At 35.3% G+C, this 22366-nt stretch overlaps 1 protein-coding gene across 19 annotated transcripts in view; it reads left to right on the forward strand.

The window, feature by feature from the left end:
* CREM (cAMP responsive element modulator) overlaps nucleotides 1–22366 on the forward strand; it is a 69548-nt gene that overhangs the window by 41460 nt on the left and 5722 nt on the right. For 7 of the 19 annotated variants that reach the window (XM_081045606.1, XM_081045588.1, XM_081045591.1 and 4 more), the window contains one exon: nucleotides 18841–18991. In XM_081045606.1, coding sequence (XP_080901732.1) covers nucleotides 18841–18991 — 151 coding nt within the window. Of the gene's footprint in view, nucleotides 1–3652; nucleotides 3842–9860; nucleotides 9947–10507; nucleotides 10719–14836; nucleotides 14873–18840; nucleotides 18992–22366 lie in introns of those variants that run through there. The other 12 variants (XM_081045602.1, XM_081045603.1, XM_081045608.1 and 9 more) reach the window with 7 other exon arrangements.

Genomic DNA, 22366 nt, shown 5'->3' on the forward strand with positions numbered 1-22366 from the left:
TGGAGTAGAATTTAGTTTGCTATATAGGTTGGTGCAAAAGTAATTGCGATTTAAAAGGTCAAAAATTATTGTAAAAACCGCAATTACTTTTGCATCAACCTCATATAATCTAGCTGTTCAGTTTTAATTCAATTTAGATATTTTATGACACTGTGATGTTATTAAGGATTACTTAAAAGAGGCAAATCATATGCATAGAAATAGAAAACCAATTTTACTTCTGCTTGAGCCCCAATTAATATTCATAGAGCAATGTGGATGCTTTGTTAACAGTGTGAGTATAGGAATAAGCATTTATGCCTCAGGTGCAGGTGTCAGCCCAAGAAAGCATCAAGAAAACCCAGGTCCCCAAAGTAAAATTAGTGGGAAATGCAAAGGCATTTTATGTTCATTAGTTACTAATGGCCTTGACATGAGCCAAACATTTTATTTAAAAATATTTAGCCAGACGTGATGTCTGGAATTTGCTATGAAATACTGCAGACCAATAAAGTTTTGGATGAGTAGGCAGGGACAATAGATGAAAATGACACAAAATTCTGTGTACTTTTATGTCTGTAGAAAATACCTATAAGTTAAAAAAAATGAGCTAAAACAAAAGATAAGACTAAACTCAGTTGATTTCACCTTACTTTTTCCTACTATTTAATTTTGATGTGCGTTTACTGAAAACACATGTTATTACCATCCTTGAATATTTTGTAACCTAAAAAGTTTTCTTAAATCTTTTGAATACACATATGCACACACAAAGCCTATTTCCTGTATCCTTTAAGCATTGGGAAATCTTGTTTATTGCCAAATGAGAGGTAACATTTGGAATGGGAAAGTCCTCTGTCATTTGATAATGCCAAAATCAAGAGCACCTTTGTTATAAAAAAATAAAAGCTAGGCTAAAGTAGGAGACTTATCAGTAGAAACATTTTCCTCCTGGAGCCAGGCTGTGAGTGTATTTAGTTTTTGTTTTTCACATCTAATTATATAATGACTTAACCAGAAAACTAAAATGATGAGAGGAACAGATTCTTGATGTATTTCAGCTTTTCAATGTGAAAGCAAATAAGTTTTGGTTACAACTATGGGAAACCACTCTTGACGGAGGTGGGGTGGTAGAAAAAAAAAGGTACGAAAAGAAAAAAGAAAGCAAGGATCTTTTTCATGCTTCTTATCCTTGGAAGCAGCTACTCTCACCTCAGATATTTTTACTGGCTTGATAATTGTATTGGCATTGAAAATTAAGTTCTGTTACCAGAATTTGAATCTATACTTCATGTAACTCTTCTAGATTCACAAGTGGCTTAAGTTGTTTATAATATAGTCTGTTTTTGAGAAAACGATAGCCATTCATTCATCACATTTATTGAGTGCCTGCTGGTGTGAAAAATGACTTGAAGGAACCATTCCAGAGGAACTGCCTTGCTTGTCCTGTTCCTTGAATTGGGCCAAACCACAATTGTTTTACAAACAATTGTTTGTAAAGTCAACAGGAAAGTGAACAGTCTGATCACACAGACTAACGGTTGTGGACCTTCTATCTAAATAGAATCAGAATCAATAAGCAATCATATATAACCAAGAGTAGCTGAGGTTGTCCGCACCAATAGGAATTTTTTCTTTTCATGTAATTATTCATTTCCTTTTTCTCATAAAAACCCCTTGCTTTCACACTGTAATCAGGACACTATTTGAGTTTCTATTTGAATCTGTGCTCCCCAAATTACAGTTCTTTGATCCCAAATCAACCTTTGTTGTCTCTCATTTCACCTTTTTAATTTTAGATTAACATGAGACTGTTTCTTTTTGGGGGGGATTCATCTTCCCCCACCCCTGCCTTTTTAAAATTAGTTTCAGGTGTACAAAACAATGTAATAGACATTTATCATTTATATCCCTCACACAGTGATAACCCCTTTCCCCCCATCTACTACCCCTCTGACATGTTTCTTACACATTGTGGTTACACTGCCTATGCTTGTTCTTTCTAAAGCACTATTTCTATAACATCAAACTAATTATCAACTGAAAATACACGTTCAAATGTATGATAAGGTCCAAAATTTATTCATGTCCAGCCATGAAAATTTAAAGAAGCATTGTATCTTCTTTTTCTTACTTCTCTTTTAAGAAAGTAGATTATAGTTAGATCTCTCCCGAACTCTTTCATGGTAAGGAATGAGTCCTGAGACCCTTGAAATCTTTGGAGAGTCGTGATGAAATCTTGTTTTTAAAATGTGACAGAATATAATGCTATAGATGAGCCAGATAAAGTAGTATTACATCAAAGTTTCTCAACTTCAGCACTATTGCCATTTTGTAACTGATTTTTCCATTTCTATCAATCTTGTTCTAATATTGGTTTATCAGTGAACTAAAATGCAAAGAATGTGTCTATGTTGAACTTTTAAAAAAAATGTTAACCCATCTTTCTGTGTTAGGACCTAGAACCTAGATCAAAGAGTTGAAGATTTGTTACTCTTTGCAATAGTTGTCACAGTTTTATAGAATCAGGTCATCCCCTAAGTGGTCCTTTGTGTGGATGCTGTTGAAAGGTTAGGGAATGACTGAGAAATATTCAGAGTATATTTTAGATACTAATATAACATTCCTTTCAGGCGTTTACATTAATTCATGAGTGTTGCGTTATTCTGATGATGTGTTATTTTTATCTTCGTTGTAAAATCTAGTTAGGTAGTTTATATGTGATTTAAAGAAAAGATAGCCCTTGGTTCCAGTTACTCTCTAGTGTTTAAACTATAACATGGGGTCATACCTTTATGTTAAAGTACACAGAACGCTCAGATATTTAGACTTATTTGTTGAGTACAGTGAAATTTAAAAGCAAAACACTTGGTCAATTATTCTTTTGAAACTTTTGGTTAATGTGTTAATTTTTAAACTCAACTGGCAAGTCTCAGTATTTAGAGGAAATCCTCCTCAAACTTGTTGACGTTAGCAGAGTTAGTTAAGACACTTGGTAGAGGTCAAAATTATAGCACAAGTTCTTTCCATACAGTTATTTTTTAAGGTCCTCTCCAACTTAATGTTTTATATTTCAGGATTCTCCTGACACCATCAAAATGGATGGTAAAGGCTACAGTTTTGTAGACTTGAGCTTTAAAAACCAAAATATAAAATATATATTCCATTAAATGCTACTTTATTTCCATGATAAATTAGAAAAGTAGTTAGCTGCGTGAAGATACAGATTCACTTTGATTATGATGCTCAGTGGAATTTCACGGACCATTTCTTAGAAGTTAGAAGACTGCTGTTTAGATCTAATAATATCTGAAAGAATAGAAAAAATCAAGAAGCTGGACTTTCTCCCTGTCTGCACTTCCACTCTTCCTCTTAAATAATTTAGTTGGAAGGATGCCAGGGAGAAGGAAAACTCCATGGGCATCTATGTATATCAAATAAGATATTTTCAAGCGCCTATGACTTTTTTCAGAGTGTTGTCCCGTGAAGGAGGATCTCCTTATCAATTCAACATAGAGAAATAAGGGTAACCTAAGAATGAAGGAAAAAACAAACAAACAAAAAAGAATGAGAAGCATTGGTAATAAATAGACCCAGAGTATATTCTTCTAATGTGGGGTTATTAAAAATGAATCTTGAAATTCTCTAATATTTCTTTTCTTTTTCCGTTAAGTTGCTATAGCCCAACGTGGAGCAATCCAGATTTCTAACCCAGGATCTGATGGTGTTCAGGGCCTCCAGGCTCTAACAATGATAAATTCAGGAGCTCCTCCACCAGGTGCTACAATTGTGCAGTACGCAGCACAGTCAGCTGACGGCACACAGCAGTTCTTTGTCCCAGGCAGCCAGGTTGTTGTGCAAGGTATATTTTATTCATCTAATATGTAGAATACCTGTGGATTACCATATCACACCATTTAGTGGTGATTTTATAGTTTTCTGAAATACACAGGAGGTAGATTTGGGGGGTCGGGGGGCGGACACTTAACAAGGCTTGAAGAAGAAATATTGTAGTTTATTCCACAACAAGTTAAATTTATGATTTTTCATTTCTTAGCAGGTTTTATTGGCTCTAAAGAAAGGTTAAATTCAGAGTAGCATGATGGGAAAAGGGAGTTGGAAATAGGAATGAATTTTTTAATTAAGGAAATGTCCTACACTTGAGGGTTATAAACGTTATACCTAATATATTTTTATTACCTAGTCTATGAAGATTTAAGTATCCGTTCCAATCTGTGATGCACTGAATTTGGGTCTTTCCCCAGCTGTTGCATTCAAGTCTAATCTGTAGACATCTCATTTCAAAACAATTGTGGATTTTGCTTTTTATTTAGTATACTTGAATTCTGAGGTTCCCATTCTACCTCTTCTGAAAGCTGATAGTAGTGAAATAAAGCAGTTGGGATGTAGCTCTAAGCTTTTAGAGGAATCCTAAGCTTTCAAGATGTGCACTAAATTTGAGTTATACATTATTTTAATTTCATTCAGTTGTGCTTATAATAACTACAATGTGTTTCATACAACTTTCAGAATTCTGCATTTTTGATTTAATTCTATTCCTCTTGGTCTGTTTGCTTAGGACTTACAATACAGCACTGATTTTAAGGGGACTAATACCAGTTCTTTCAGTTTGAAAGTCTTTCAAGTAAGGAAAAAGGCAGATTATAATTGATGAATCTCTTGTTAATTAGCTTTACTCCTAGGTATTTTGGGGGTTCATGGGACTGTAATGGAAGTGTATGAAGAACTGAAGAGGTGGGATTTATGGAGTATAAAACATATTCATAGTGGTTAGACCCTACATTTTAATGTTTTCTTTTAAATGTATATTAAAGCCACCTATTACAGATATTCCTCCACTTACGATGCAATTACATCCTGATAAACCCATTGTGAGTAGAAAATATAGTAAATCAAAAATGCATTTAATACACCTAACCTACTGATATCATAGCTTAGCCTAGCTCCCTTAATGTGCTCAGGACACTTACATTAGCCTACAGTGGGGCAAAATCATGTCACACAATGAATACACTGTAGAGTATCAGTTGTTCACCCTTGTGATGGTGTGCCTGCCTGCCTGGGGATCTGGGGCTCGCTGCCACTGCCCAGCATCGCAAGAGTAGCACACCCCATAACGCTAGCTCCAGAAAAGATCAAAATTCGAAGTACCATTTCTGTTGAATGGCAAGTAGCTTTCCCACACTGTAAAGTTAAAAAATTTTAAGTTGAACCATCACAAGTTGGGGGCTCTCTGTATATTTCCCCAATACTCAGGAGCCCTGTATTTCTAAGTGAATAATCATAAATAATAATTAAAAAAAATTTAAATATAAAAAATATACCACAAACTTGATACTTTAACAAATGAGAGTTTTTCATTGTCTTATGTTTTGCATAGATAATGCACAAGGTTTGTGCTTTGGGGTTAATTTAAGACCTTTTTCTTCCATATGTCAGAAAATATTTTCTACATAAATTCTATTTTTCATTTTCATTGTTTTGCCTTTCACATTTGGGTCCTTAGTTCACCTCTGTATACAGTACTAGGCAGAAATCTATTTCCATTTTTTTCTCCACATATAGAGCCAGTTTTCCCTTCCTGATGGTTTTTGTCCTTTCCCCATTAATTTATGGGGCAGTCTTTTAATTATACAGTAGGTTCTCATGTATACTTGTTTCAGAACTCTCTCTTCTGTACTGTTGGTCTCTTTTTCTATAACATACTATGCTGGTTTGATCTCACAGATCTTTTTTGTCTTTTTTTGTTGTTTTTTTTTAATGCTGGTTTAGCTTTGTGAACCATTATTTTTTCATGTGCATTTGGAGTAAGTTTGAGTTTCTAAATAATAATAATGATAATATAATAAAACCAATGATGAGATTGCATTTAATTTATAGATTAATTTAGGGAGAACTGAAATCTTTCTTTATTATAATTGATATATAACATTATATTACTTTCAAGTATACAACATAATTTGATATTTGTCTAAGTCACAATAAGTGATCACCACAATAGATCCAGTTAACATCCACCCCCACACATACTTACAAATTTGTCTTGTGATGAGAACTTTTAAAATCTACTCTCTTAGCAACTTAAAAATATACAACATAGTACTATTAACTATAGTCATCGTGCTGTACATTATACCTCCAGGACTTATTTATTTTATAAGTGTAAGTTTGTACCTTTTGACCATCTTCACCCATTTCCCCCATCCCTTACTCCCAATCTCTGGCAACCCCAATCTATTCTCTGCATCTATGAGTTTTGTTTGTTTGTTTTTAAGATTCTGCATATAAGTGAGATCATTTGGTATTTGTCTTTCTCTGTCTGACTTATTTCATTTAGTATAATACCTTCAAGATCCATGTTGTCATTAATGGCAAGATTTCCTTTTATAGCTCAGTAATATTCCATTGTATTTATGTACCATAATTTCTTTATCCATTCATCCGTTGGTGGACACTTAGGCTGTTTCCATATCTTGGCTATTGTAAATAATGGTTGCAGTGAACATGTGGGCACAGATATCTTTTCGAGTTTGTGTTTTCATTTCATTTTGATAAATACCCAGAAGTGGAATTGCTGGATTATACAGTAGTTCTATTTTTAATTTTTTGAGAAACCTCCATAATGTTTTCCATAGTGACTAAACTAATTTACATTCCCACCCACAGTGTATAAGGGTTAGGGAAGACTGACATCCTTATAATTTTAAATTGACCTATTCCAAAGCATAGAATGTCTTATTTATTTAGGACTTACTTTAACTTCTATTAACATTTTCCAGTTTTCTCCATAGGGTTTTTCATATTCTTTGTTCAGTTAGTTCCTAAATGCTTATGGTTTTTGTTGCTATTTTGAATACCTTTCTGTTGTTGCTTGTGTAGAGAAATTTTAATTGGTTTCTTTAAAAATTTACTTTTTATCTATTAACGTTGCTAAACTATAGTTACTTCTAATAATATACTGCTTCCCTGTGAATCTATCTGTGGTACTATTTGAATGTTTACATCAAATGCAAATCAGATGTTTTGTTTCTTCCCTTCCCATCTTTCTTCTTTTTTCTCCTCCTTGTCTCCTTTTCCTTTCCTTTCCTTCTTGTTTTTTTAAATAATGATGACCGAGTTCTAGTTCTGTGTTAACATAGCAGGTCAGTGGGCATACCTGTATTACTGCCTATCCACCTTCCATCCTGTCATCCTATTGAAAGGTGGAGGCAGTTTCTGTAAGTGTTACTGTATTTCTCAGGATTGAATCCTGGGCCTTCTTCCATCTGACTTGGGTACTCACCCTGCCCAGGACTTCAATTCACTATGACTATGCCCCTGACTCCAACTGGCTACTTAGATATCCTTCACATATCTTGGACTCCTTAAATCCAGAACTCCACGTCCATCCATTTTCCCCACCCCGGTTCTCCTCTTGTTTACCCTATTTTGGTAATGGATATAGTGCATCCTATCGCTTCAGTCCAGAAACCTGGGTATCATGCCTCACTGTCCCCGCTTCTCCATCCATTCTTCCTCTTAGCTAAATCACTGGTCTCTTCACTCTTCTCCAGCCTCCCTGTCATAATAATCCCAGTTCTGGCTGCTCTCCCCTCTGACCTGGATTCTCACAGCAGGCTCTGTCTGGTCTGCCAGGTGCCTGGCCTGACGCTGGGAGCTGTGAAGCAGTGTCCTGATTTTCCTAATCCTGCCAGACGCAACAGCTCCCTTCTTGGCCAGGTTTTTTTGGGAATTGTTCCTGAAAGTTCAGCGAGGCTCTCTTTCTTCATCCCTCCCAATGATTCTGGGAGCTAACGTTTTTTAAAAAGAGAAGTCTCTGCCTCCAACATTTCCCTTTGTCCATTATACTCTCGATTCTGCAGTTCAAAGTGCTATTTCTAAAATTCACATCTAATCAGGTCGCCCTCCTGCTGAAAACCCTTCAAAGAATGCTTATTGCTTGTTCGATAGTCCAAATCCTTAACATGGCCCAAATCTCTGCTTAACCTACGCCTTGCTTCCATTACTACCCTCCTCCCTCCCTCAACTTCTCCATCTAATGCTGGATGTCTTTCATGTCCTGTGACATGTCATGCCCTCTCTCTTCTCCGGGGCCTTCCTACACAGCTGCTCTGACAGGAACACGTTCCCCAGTCATATGCATTATTCAGCTTTCACCTTGGATAGCACTTCCCCAGGAAGCCTCCTGTGACCTCCACATCTGGCCTAGGTCACCTCCTGTGAGTTCCCACTGCGCCTTCTCAGGGTACGTGTCACCATATTGTGACTCTTGGTATCCTGCCTAGATGGTAACTTCTGTTTGGACAGAGGTCCTTAGTCCTAGCATAGTCTCTGGCATATGACAAATGTTCAATAACCATTTACTGAATGAAAGTGAAATACTCCTCCTTTGTGAAAATGTTAGTAATTCTGTGTGCTGATGAACTGAGTTTATCTGGTACAGGGGATTTAGTAAAACTTTACCAATAGCAGTAGTCAACCAACCAACCAACCTCTTTCCTTCCTCTGCCTTTTTTTTAACACTAATATTTATTGAGCACGTGAGTGCCAATTTAAAGAAATATTGAGAATAAAATCAGTTTGAACTTTCTGAAATTTGAAATAAAACTGACTAGTACTCTTTGATCCAGACCCTTAAGTGTGGCTGGGATGAAAGAATTTCATGTCGTCTCTGAGGGGTTCGTGTCTCGGGTGATCCCCAGACTTTCTTACTCCTTAGCAAGATGTCTTCAGTTCACGTGCTCTGGAGAATGATTATTATAGAAACAGATACTCCTGGATGTGTCACCTTCTAAGCATCTAGGTGCCAAGTTGTCGCGGCCTAGAAGGTGCGTTTCATTGACCTAAGGTCAGCTTGAGTTCTAATCATACAAGGGACTGGGCTTTGTACAACCCACTGATAAAAAGGTCTCAGTGACAAGTCACTTTCGTGCAGTAGAGATGCAAATCATCTTTTCCCCAGGCTGTGGTCTGCGATGTTGAACATGTGCCATTATTTTGTCTAAACTTGCAATTGTTAAATTTCCCTAGTGATCCAGGTCTTCATGTGCTGAACCTTCATTAATGATCCAAATAAAATTGGACATACTTTTTAACATTTACAAACAGTAATTGTGATTTATTTATGAATATTTAAAAACCACAAAATTCCTTTCAAGGGATTTTAATTTAGTGAAAGAATCTATTAGATTGAGCCACATGAAATTTTGAGCCACAAAAAGGGTCAAGTATCAGCAAGTTCATATGGTTCAATCTTATATTCATGGAAGAGTGCTATACAATACTTGCTACATTGGCACAGTGAATTTTTAAAATTGCAGTATTTACTCCCTTTAAGTGAAATTAGCAAATTCTGTGTCACCTTAGGAATAGCTGGATTTTATGGTGTAGCAAATAGAAATGTGTTAAATGAGCACAAGTGGCTGGGTATTTCTTATTTAGTGAATTTAGAAGTGTCTATGAGAGCATCTGTCTGGGCTGATTGTCAGTTATTTTTTTTTTTAAGTCCCCAAGTATATTTTTCTCCCCTGAGTTAATGAAAAATCTGTAGGGCTTATACCCACTTTGTTTACCTAGAAACCTGGACAGAAGAATAATAAAGTAGCCCCATAAGAAATAAGCAGGTAACTTTTAATGCAAAATGAGACTTTTTTTTTTTTGGCCAGCGTCCATCTCAACAGATTTTTATGTAAAAATGAAAAACAGGAGCATTCGATGGTTTATTACAGGAAGGGTTTTTATAGGGCGTTGGTTTCAGTGAGCTGGTCTGTGACAAAGCAAATTGATGGCAGTGATAGGCTAGTGATGTCATTGTGATGTCAGTACTGCCACTTATCATAACTGCACATGCTTGTGAGTTGGAACATTTTATGTTGGCCTGTGAGAGGGGAAACAAGGCAGTTTTGTATGCAGAAACCCATCATGGCTGTAACTGGAGATGAAACAGGTAAGAACTTTAGAGAGGGATTTAAATTACGCAAAATGATTTTTGAAGTTTAGAAAAATTACTTATGGACCTCTGAGTATTTCAAAAAGTATTTTCTAGTAGCTGAGGAGTAATACGTTTTTAAAATATATATACATATATATAATATATTCAGCACGCTTTGTTAAGGCATCTTGGTGTAATTGCTTCTTTGCTCAGTATTATATTGCTTACTGGATCAGAGCAGTAATTCATTTACTCTCTTTCTCCCTCTCCCTTGCCCCCCTCCCCCCTCCCCCGCCCCTCCCTCCCTGCTCTACCAAAATAAGCTGTTACTTCATCTGCAACCTGTTGCATATCCAGTGCAGCTACAAGTTATACATACCATTCAAGTTGTAAAAAATAAATTAAGCTTCCAATTTTATCGCTGTACACAAATGTAGCTAGCTCCAAAGCAGACCAGCGTGTTGGGATGTTTGTTTACCTACTTGTTTCTTCGCTTGTGTGTCTAAAATGGTCTGTTCCTCTCTAATGGAGTTCAAAGGGCTGACGTCATTGCATTTCCTGGAATCCTGGTTCGGCAGGGAAGTGGAAAAGTTAAACTCCAAGCAGGCTGCACATTGACGTCAGCCCCGAGTCAGGCTGTGATTGAGTCAGATCCTTTCCGCTTTGTCAAGCGCTGCTGACAGCTTGAGGTTTGTTAACTAGCTCCGGGCTTGCCTCTGTCTCCAAGAGCGCTCTTGAACTGAGTAGTAGCTTGACTTGTAAGCCTCACTTTAACGTTTCTGTGCAGGTAAGTATCTGCTTTAGGAGGCTGGTACGGCATGTGTGGGCAGATCCCCAGAGCCTGCATGGGTAGGCTGCTCCCATCTGAGGCCGGCACCTGCGGGGAGAGGTGGGCTCAGGGGTCCCGGCGCCCTCACCCGGGTCGGTCTGCGAGATGTGCCACTCTCAGCGCCCTCTAGTGCGCAGTCATGGAAGCGCTTGTCTAAAAATCGCATTTTTAGATTTTAAGTAACACGGCTAGGGGTGTTACTTAAACCTGTAATGCGTAATTCTTCTGTGGTTTGGCTTTCTTAGTTACAGATAATAGTTTTGATTTAGTCGCTAATGCCCCTTATGTGGTTGCAACTTTTCGTTTATTGATTTGTGTCTTATTTCTAACGCAGTACTGATTTGTAGTTGAATTCATGAAGAATGGATGATTGTAAACAACTTGCCCACAATGTACCTCTTCAGTTAGTGGGTCTCCTCCATAGTTCCTCTTCCTAGATAGGAACATTCCATTATCTTGAGCAAGTAACACCTGTATTAAATTGTTTTAAAAATTGCCTTGAGGAGCTATTGTTTTTCTCAAAGAAGTTTTGAGAAGTTTTAGTGACGATATAGATTGCAGAAGCTCTCAAATGACAAATTTATTATAAGATATAGATGGACTTAAAGAATCTCAAATACTGCATATTAAATGATTCTTAGAACCAAAAGGCATTTTTGTGCATATACAGAGGGTGCCAAAAAATATATATACCCATTCTAAGAAAGGAAAAAAATGTATTAAAATTGTAATTATATATACCATAACAAAAGATGGATACAAGTCGCGTTTGACTTCTGCAATTACAAGAGGTGCTCAAAGTGGTTACCATCAGCATAATTGGAATACAGCTTTTTCCTTTCTAAAAATGTGTATACATTTTTTTGGCACCCTCTGTATTTGTTTTCTAAAAATTATTAGTTGGTTTATATCTTTCTTTACTGAGCCTTTAATTTCAATTCACCATTTGACTTGTCTAAGCATGAGAGAGAAGAATCTTAACCAAAAAATAAAATGATTTGAAAATACTCAGAATATATTAAAGATGGATGTGTAAGGTAAAATTTTGCATACATTTTTTAGCCATTGCTTGTAAATGAATATTTTTATGTATTTATGCTTACAGAATGAAAATACCATCATTGAAGAGGTTTTTTCCACAGTTTTGTCCATAATGCTTATATATGATTTACCCTTTTCAATTTAAAGTTTTCTAAATCCTGAAACTTAAAAATGTCAAACTTTTGGGGTGGCGGGTTAGCTCAGTTAGTTAGAGCGTGGTACTATTAACACCACTGTTGCGAGTTCTATCCTCACATGAGCCACTGTGAGCTGCACCCTCCTAATTAAAAAAAAAAAAAAGTCAAACTTTTTCACAAGACCTCATTGTGCCTTTGGAAATCATTGTTTTAGGAAATCTGGTCAGTTTTCACAGAATCAGTTCTATTTGAAAATGGGGAAGATATTTTATTTCCTTTTTCTTTCTTTTTTTTTTTTTGAGGTGTGTTGATATAGATCATTGACTTGAATACTTTTTGACCGTGACCCATGTTTTACATCATGATATAGTACACCTGTGTGTGTGTGCACTCTACATTTATGATAAAACCAGTTTCAAAAATAATGCTTATTCTTAGTGTATGTAATGTACTCAGATTTTCTATTTCTTGTTTTAAAATGCTGTTCCTTACCCATGAAATTGATTTTATGACCCACAACTTATCGTTTGAAAAATCAGGCTGCTAACAATAATAAATGGCTTGGAAAATATTTTAGAAGCATTTACTTATAGGATCATGGAATTGAATGTGAAAAAATGAGTATTTATAGTTTATAGAATTATATTATTGATTCTTTTGGATATATTAATAGTTAAAAATTTTTTTAGAGATCGTTTCTTACTTTATTCATAAGCTGATTGTTAGGAGTCTAACTCTATCTTTTAGCCTCTGAGTCTAAAAAACTCTAGTAAGTTGTATTCAGCCTGGGTATCTGAATTATTCAAAACAAACATTCCAACTTATTCAGATTTGGAAAATAGTATCTTAGTTAATATTTGATGTGTAAGAATAAGGATACATTTCAACCTTGTGAAAGGAGGCTAGGAAAAGGGTTATGTTGGAAATACTCCCATAAAGGATAGTTTGGATCAGGTGTAATAGCTTCTTGAAGTTGATAGCAAAGCAAGTTCTAATCATGTTGAAGTGAAAATATGGGAATCATTTATCTACCTTAAGCTTCAATAAAACTCCAAATCTGTATGAAGTTGCCATTATGCTATTTTCCCACTACTTTCAAATTTTTTTAATGAAATATAATTTGGGATAATTGTTTCATTTTGCCCGGTTTTATTTGCCTATATGAATATACTGCCTAATAAAATACTTTTTATTTATGTAAACTTTAAAATAAAAAAATCACTTACTGTTACAAATACGTATAAATATAAATGTGGTAAGTGCCATCAAAGAAATTACTAATTGTAAGAGACTCACAGGATGCAGGTAATACAGGTTAAAGGATCAGGGTAGGCCTCGCTGAGGAAACCACATTTAAATACCCACAAGGACAGGCACTTGCCACGCATTATCACTGATGAACTCAAGGCAGATATTATTACATTCATTTTGCATATAACTGAAAACAGATCAGGGTAAATGATTCTTCCAAGCTTACAAAGCTAGCAAGAGGTGATCCAGTATGGCTCTTCAGACTCCTTCCCTCTTTCGGTTCACACCATATTACATTGCTTCTCAAAATTCACCTGACATTGAAGCTAATGCTAATGTTCGATGAGTTATAATGACATACTACACACTGCTTATAAAACATATGAAATGAAATTAGTAGCATTGTTACCAAAATGGATTTTTTTCTAGAGTATTATTACTATCGTAGGACAATAGAACGTATGTTTGCTATTATATAGAACTTTAAATTTCAATATTCATAATTTCTCTTTTTACAGACTTTTTACTCTTAAGATTTTTTTACTTAATAAACAATTCAGAAGGTCCCTTTTGTGTAGCAAAAACTATTTGATGACTTAATTCTGTGTGTTACAGTAGTTGTAACAAATTTGAAATCTTCAGTACTTAAATTGTCATATTTATGTAGGATTTAATTTTCCTGGGAAAAGTGGAGCAATGGAAGAGGGAAAGTTTTTGACAGTGTGAGACACAAGCCTGATTTGGGCATTAGGAGCACTGGTGCAGTGGTAGGGAGGGAGAGCACCAAAACAGAAAAGTGAAGGTCTCAGTAGCTTCCCGGAGCTCCCTGCTCAAAGTATGACTTCAAAGTTATCTCTGTTATACTTAGGTATTTACTATACTTAGGTTATCTGAGTTATACTGAGGTATTTGGGGCTAGTGACACGTAGTGAAATGACATGAAGGTAGGAGCTCCAGATATAAAAATGTTTTTGTTCAGTTAATGTATTCAGTACTATAGCACTCTACATAAATAAATACACAAACTAGCAAATAAAACCACCATTTGGGGGTGTTGATAAACTGTTTCACTTTGGACACTATCAAGATGGGCATTTGTCTGGGTTTCTTATTTCTTTCTTTGTTAGGAAGAAACAAACACCTCTTTGAATTGTGGGGTTTTTCCGTTTTCTTATTACCAGTCTGATGAGATTGTATCATTTGATTATTTGTGATTCTCCACCTTCCCGGTTCTATTGTAAATGATTATATACATTGAAAAGGCTATTTTGTAATGTTATCTTTTAATAATTTATTCTCTAATGGGGTATAATAAAATATAGTATAAATTTTTAAAGTGTTTTTAATAGGCATATTTTTAAACAAAATAAGAAATAAGAGCCATACATTTTAATCATTCTATTACTCAGGTGTGTTAGAAGGAAAACTCCAGGGGAAAATATATTTATGGATGTTATATGCCTTTTAACTAATATACAGTATAAGCATAATTTGGAACATTGTCTTTCAGAACTTAAGGAAGGGAAGAGGAAGGGAACTAACATTTGCTGAATGCCTACCATATGCCAGGCACTGTCTAGACACTTTGACATACATTACAGGGTTTGTTGTGAGTATTAAATGAGATAATGTATCCCCATTTTACAGATGAGGAAATTGAACTTGCCCCAAGTCACATGGCTGGTAAGTGGCAGAGCTGGACTAGAACCCAGACTCCAAATCCCATGCTTTTTCTTCTGTATCATGTTTAAAGCTCGCAAGAGAGGTATGAAGTTAATTAGCAGAATTAAGAGTTCTATGAATTTTCTTTTCCCATAAAATACTTGATACCAAACCTCAAACATTTTTTTCGTGGCAAGAGTTAGATGGTTGGAAACACTATAATCAGAACCCCTCTGCTTCTAAAATGCCACATTAGATGACTAGTATCTAAGGGAAGACTGGGGAAATGATCTTGCCTTTGATCGAGAAAGACCAGTTTGAATAAATGTGTAGCATGTTTTAGGGCTTACCATGTCTTAGTGTTAAAATTGGAGCTATAATAATAGCTAATAATTATCTTATAATAATAAGATTGGTTATTTAAAACATTCCAAATGGGCTTGTACAAAACCCTGAGAAGTTCAAAATTTACTTCATAGTGCACAAATAAACTCACCAAGCACCCATTATATGCCAGTACTGTGCTAGATTCTGTCTAGAGAGTTTGCTGCCTTAGAATAAAATTAGCGTATCTTTTTTATTGCCGTGTTTCCCCGAAAATAAGATCTAGCCGGACAATCAGCTCTAATGCGTTTTTTGGAGCAAAAATTAATATGACTCGGTCTTATTTTACTATAATATCATTATAATAATATGATATTACATAAGATACGGTTTTATATTAATTTTTGCTCCAAAAGACGCATTAGAGCTGATTATCTGGCTATGTCTTCTTTTTGGGGAAACGGTAGTATCTTTCTTGAATTGTGAGGTTAAAGCCCCCACTCATGACCCATTTATTTTGAAAAATAATTTATACAGTGAAATTCTAGAATAAAAAATAATTGGGGCACTTTTAGTAGTTAAACTGAACAGGAATTGGCCTTTCAGTAATAGTACAGGGATAAGAACATGCCATCAAAATAGAGGGTGGTTCTTTGAACTGTCATCCTAGGTATCTAATCTGCTTTCAATCACTACTGAATTCATAATGTTGGAAACTGAAGCTAACTTTTATATAAAAACTTTTTTATAACTTGTTTCAAAAACAAAACTTTTTGACATTTGGATTTCCTTAAAACAAAAGCTTTTCTTTGCCCATGTCTTTTTAATGTATTTACTAATAAGATATTTTTATATGTGGAATTTATCTATTAATATTTATTCGGTGACCATTAGAAGTGTACCATCATACACAGATTCTTTGGGCTATTGCAGAAATTTAAACTAATTCCTTCTAATTTATACCCATTTATACTTCTGGCTTGAACTATTAATGAACTACAATCTGATTTTTATTGAAGATAAAATGAATCTATAGTATGCCTGAAAAATTATAAAACCTAGTTTGTTAGCTAACATTTGAGAACTAATACATCCAAATATATCATCCCTTCCAACTTATCATCTTGAAGTGATATTTTTTCTGAGTTGTTGCTTAGAATGTCCTAGGAGTGCTTCTTTTGGAATTGCCATTATCCTTCACGGTGCCAAATCTGTACCATAGAGGGTGGCTTCAGCTTTTGGAAACAGGCAAAAACTTAGAACCATTTCTGGTTCTAACATCAACGAATGAACTTTCTTTTTCTTTCTTTTTTTTTTTTTAAGAGAATTTTTATGAGCTTATTTGTGCTAAACTGATGGCACATGCTGGGGAGCAAGATCTCAAATGAACTTTCTTTTTCATCTGTGAAATATTCCTGCCTTTAAAAAAGAAAAGAAAAATGGATACTCTTAAACTAACTTTTGTGTATCCGAAACATCCTGCTCTAACTTTAAGTACAGAAAAAGAAAAGCAGACGTATACAAAACTAGAGAGTATAATGGACCCTCTGGACCTTTCTGTTAATTTTATTGCACTAATTTATGAGCAGTGTTTGGCAAGAACAGTCCTAGACCAGGTCTGCCTCCACGCTGCCTGCAAATGTCAGCATGATGACACGGAAACTTCTCCTTCGTCACTGGCTATTGTTCCAATTTTAGAAAGCCTGTGTAGCATCCAGCTGTTCCATAATTTCAACCTTTATTATCCCATAACCTTCTTCCATGAATGTGGGGAAAGAGAAAAGAGAACTATTAATTCTATGCTCCACTCTATCTCCTCTGACAATATGATTAAAATATTTTTTAAACCTTGATTAACAGTTTACAACTGACTTTAAAATTCTCTTTCTAAATATTTCAAAGCTATAACTATACATTTTCTATGACATATAAGGAGACATCTGTGTATATAATATTTTAAATAGTCACAAAAACAAATTTAGGGTTTTCCCAAGTTTATTAATAGAGATTTTGTTGATAATCATTATATTTACCAGTTACTACTTATCACCATAGTTTCTTAAATTATAGAAGGAAGAAGTAGTACAATCTTATAAATGCTATTTTTATTAATCTTATAAGACTTTAAGAGATCTTCCCCCAAAGTCATATTTTTATTTTGTACTCTCACCTAATTCTTGAGCCTGGGGTAGGGGGTGTAAACCTGCCATTTACCCCAAAATAAACACATAGATCAAGTTTGATTAACCTTTTAAACTGCTTGGCTATTTTCAGTGACAATATTCCATTTACTTGAAAAAAGTCTTTGTCTCCCTTTTGGGTAAAATTTCAGTTCTTAAAGAGTATAATACAATGTGTTTCATATTTTGATTAGCAATGTGGTTCAATTTTTATAGGATTTAATAACTTTTAAAACCATTTTCGTGCAGTTTTGAGAGAGAGCGTGTATTTTGTAATATGTCATCAGAATATCAAATTAACTCTGGACCATACGTTCTCAAAGTTGAAACGTTGGTGATAGAAACGTTTCATCACTTAAATCCACCTGTCTTTCCTAGGAAGCTATTTATTGCAGTAGATACACACATTTTGAATATAAATTAGGATACTCTGAGGACTTTTAGTATTCAATCTGATTACTAAATAGCTATGGATTCTGTCATTTAACTATGATTATACTATAATTAGAAAATATTTTTTAAATGAAAACTTAGGAATGTATTATCATCCCAAGAAACCTAAAATAGACAAAAATTATTATTTCCCAGAGAAACCAGTTCTAAGTGAACTTTGCTGTTTTGTTTTTTTATTTTTTGCTTTTAAATAAAAATACAGTGAGCTGATATTTTCCTTCCAGTACCTTAGTCATCTTCTGTATAGAACTTGCACTGAAAGACATTAGGTGACTTACAGGCATGACATAGGGTATAGGGAGATCTCTTTAACTGGATGGAGATGTTCTGCTTAATTAAAATTTTTGCAGTGGTCTGCTAGAGCCAGCTCCCACTGATTTTGCTAGAGCCGATTGTTAAATTTTTCGGATTTTTGCGAGCTGATTGTTAGAATAGCTATTAAAAATTTTAAATAAATATATATATTTAACAAATAAATTACATTTTGAATAATGTTAATAAATGCTCAAACTCATCATTTCTAACTATCTATGCTCTTGAGGTTATATACATCAATTTTATCTGGTTGGTGTGCTACGTAGTGTGTATGTCTTCTCAACTCCACATTATTCAGGGAGGTCCCATTGGTAGCCCAAAATTGGCCATGGTGAAAGTATTTACATCTTGGGAATTGACAGATGCTACAGCTCCAGGTTTTTTGCCCCAGAGAGCTGATTGTTAAACATTTATCAGCACACCACTGATTTTAGTCTCAGTGAACTCAATGGAAAAGCCTGTCTACTTTAGCCTTTGATAAAAACCTATCTAAAATACATTAGGGCATTTTTTTTACCTTAAATGTGTAGAGCATGCTGAATATCATTGTTCCAAGTGCTGAAGAAGATCTTTTGACCTAAGATTTCTATAATGCTCAGAATAATCATCTTAAACATTAGCAAGATCACCTCTTGTGGCATATTTCCAGGTCACTTTTATATAAAATATCAAGTTGTAAATTGTTTATGTAAGCGTGTAATATTTTGTTCATTGCAGCGGCCACTGGTGACATGCCAACTTACCAGATCCCAGCTCCTACAACTGCTTTGCCACAGGGAGTAGTGATGGCTGCCTCACCAGAAAGTTTGCACAGCCCCCAGCAGTTGGAAGCCACACGCAAACGAGAGCTGAGGCTAATGAAAAACAGGTAAGATGGTTCACTAGAAATCGCTAGAAATCAGCAACCATTTATTTATAGGACACATAATTTGTTATTGTGGGGCTTTTTAAAAAATTGCTTTTTCTATTTCTCTCAAGTTCAGTGTTATGTGGCATTTTATGTGGGTACTTGTGCTCTGCATTTGATGATAATTAGATTCTCTGCTAGTTAGAGTTCCTAACCATGAAACCATTTCATCAGCAGGAGGTACAGCCCTATGTGTTATAAGGGCGATGTCTAAAAGACACATTAATTTTTTTTAACTATAATAGAAGGACCTTATTACAAATATTTATTTTGTACTTGGCATTTGCTCTGTGAAGTTAGGTGATAAGTGTAATTTCCTAGCTTTTTTATGAGCAAAATAAATTTTAAGTGTGAGTTAAGGATTTTCTGAGTTTTTTACATGTAGTTTCCTTTTATCTATTTTGTAACGTTGTTTTTCTCTATTGTACTGAAATACATCTTTATTCCGATAAATTCTAGTGAAGTGCAAGTACAAAACCACAGAAAGAATTAAAATTACCCATATCCCCACCAGTTAGAGCTACCTACTAATAGCACAGGATATATTTCCCAGTCTGCTCTCTCTCATTCTCTCCCTTATTCTTGTACCATATCTCTGTAATTTTACTTTTTAAACAGCAATCTATCATACAAATACTATTTTCCAAAATTCTTTTTTAAATCTAGTTTGCATGTTATTTCTTGGTTTTAGTTTTTATTTCTTGGTTTCAAATGGTGTAAATTAATCTGATTTTCAAAACGAGCAGAATAAGAGTAGTCTAAATAAGAGTTTTCCCAGTAGCCTAGTCACCTTATTTCTAAGTGTTAAATAATGTCCTCACTGTAAGAAAACAAAACATTTCAGATGAGATCATGTGTTTGCCTATGGTCAGGACCACCTGGTGATAGTTAATTGACTAGGTGTTACCATGTTTCCCCGAAAATAAGACTTACCCTGAAAATAAGCCCCAGTTAAGATCGTCCGACAAACAAATGCATTTAGTACATTATGACGATGTTTCAGAAGAAGATGACATGACTGTATTTGAATAAATGTAGATTGTTGTACATGAAAAAATAAGACATCCCCTGAAAAAATGCCCTAATGTGTCTTTTGGAGCAAAAATTAATAAAAGTCCTGGTCTTATTTTTGGGGAAATACGGTATAAAACCATATTTCGGGGGAACATGATAGCAACCTAGTTAATGTCAAAATTGTGGCTTTGAGCCTCTAAAATTCAGAGATAACTGCTGAGTTCATCACTGGCCTTTGTAACTGCGTATGAAACAGTTGCAGCTATATTCAGTTTACTAACAGCTTTTAAATGTCACAATTTGATATAGTAGAGGACTCCTTAAGTTGGATACAGTTCCCAAGCTTGTTCGTTATCACAAATCACTAGATGGAGTTTTGTACTCTGGAGAACTTCACAGATTACCAGAAATAGCATCTTTAGGTACACACATTTTTACCAGTGGTTGATTCAGCTTTCCTAACTCCTGCCGGATTCACATTTTGCATCGTCAGCATTTTACTCAGAAATTCTGAAGGGACTGAATGGGTGGGGCTCACATAGTATCATAGTTGTTTTATGGACATCTTGTTATAAAGGACCCCTAACTTGGATCTAGTGGAGGAATATGGGTACTTTAAAACTGCGCTTTCAGGAGCTATACCTATAATGGCCTGTCTGGTCATGGAATGTACATAGTGAAGTTCAGCTTAAAATGTCAAGTGTGATGATAATGCAAACTGTAAACTTGTTCATTGATGTTTTCCTGAAGAGAATAAAAAGGAAGGACTAGGCAAGTAGCCTTCTTATTTCCCTTTTGTCATTTTATACCTTTATTTTTAGATTAGAAAATTTTGTCAGAACTACTAAAATGAAATCGACAAAATATTAGGCAGGGGGTTCTTATAAACACGCCTGTGCCCCACAGCTTCCTATACATACATTGGAGATCTCCCTGAGAGAGAAAAAATCATGAAATTTTGGATTTTACAAGAATTAGTTAATTGTTGGACAGCATTTGTGTTTGGGCTCTAAACAACGAGTTGGAATGGAGGCTTAATCTTGTAGGTGGTATTTTGATCTTATATTGCCAGTCCAGAGGTCCATGCGGCCAGAACAAAGGCTCAGCAGTGGCACCAAGGAACCAGGCTCCTCCTCCCTGCTTTGTCGTCTTCAGTGTGTGACATTCGTTCCTATGACCACAGCATGGCTGCCACACCTCCCAGGCATTGCATCAGTCAGGAACAAGGGAGAGATGCTGGAGCTGAAACAGGGGGCTGGTTGAATATGACCTTTCTGAAAACTTTTCCTGGAAGACCCTGCCAGCAACTTTGACCTGCATGTCATAGACTAGAAATAGTAATATTATCTCTAACTGCAAGGGATCCTAAGAAGGGTCTATTGTAGCTTTCTAAATCTCAATTTCAGAGCAAGACCAGAGAAAAGCAGATGATACATGGCTATTAGCTTGCTCAATAACTTTTTAGTAGGTCCATTTGCAAGTTTTTAGTGCTTTATTTCTCCTGTTTCTTTAACTGTCACGTAACTTTCACCTGAGTATAGGTCTGGTTATTTATGGATGAGGAACTGAGCTTCAGAGAGTTTACATAATAAGTTGGTTAATATCACAGCACAAACTGCACAGAACCTGGATATGCAATCAAGCTGTTTAGCCAGTCTGTCCACTGCACTAACACAAGAGGAACCTCACAGAGACCTCGGTGTATGCTTCAGATTTAACTTCATGGAAAGAATGCAGCTTTTGCTTATTAACGTGAAAGAACCTTTACGCATTTTCTGTTCTTATTCTTTGACTGGCATTTATAACAGCTATTTCATTATATGTATATATATTTCTACAAATCTGGCAACAGTTTTTATTTCTTCACCGCCTGGTCAGCTTTTCCTCTTTGCTATGTATTCTCTCTCCATGCTGAGGATATTATATCCAGACAAATGCAAGGCCTGAAAACTGAGCTAACTATTAATAGAAGAAACAGGTGTTTTCCATAGCTGAGAAGTACTGAGGAATGTGCCATCTACTAGTGTGATCATTTAAAGCTTTGTGCTTAGAACATTTGCCCCTGATAACACGCATTCACACACATGAAATAGGAAGTATGGATATTTACAATAAATAGTACATCGTGGTAAATAAAGTTTTTTAAATGAAACATCCCACAACATTGCTATTAGATATTTAAAATGTCATTTAATGGTAAGTTGTTTTATAAAATGATTATCCTCCTTCCAGATCTAGAATTTAACATAATGATTTACTCATGAAAACCTTGCCGTCCATAAATGTATATTATTAGTTCCTTTGTGGAAGAGAGTTGAATTG

Source organism: Rhinolophus hipposideros, assembly GCF_964194185.1.
Source record: "Rhinolophus hipposideros genome assembly, chromosome: 1".
Lineage (NCBI taxonomy): Eukaryota > Metazoa > Chordata > Mammalia > Chiroptera > Rhinolophidae > Rhinolophus > Rhinolophus hipposideros.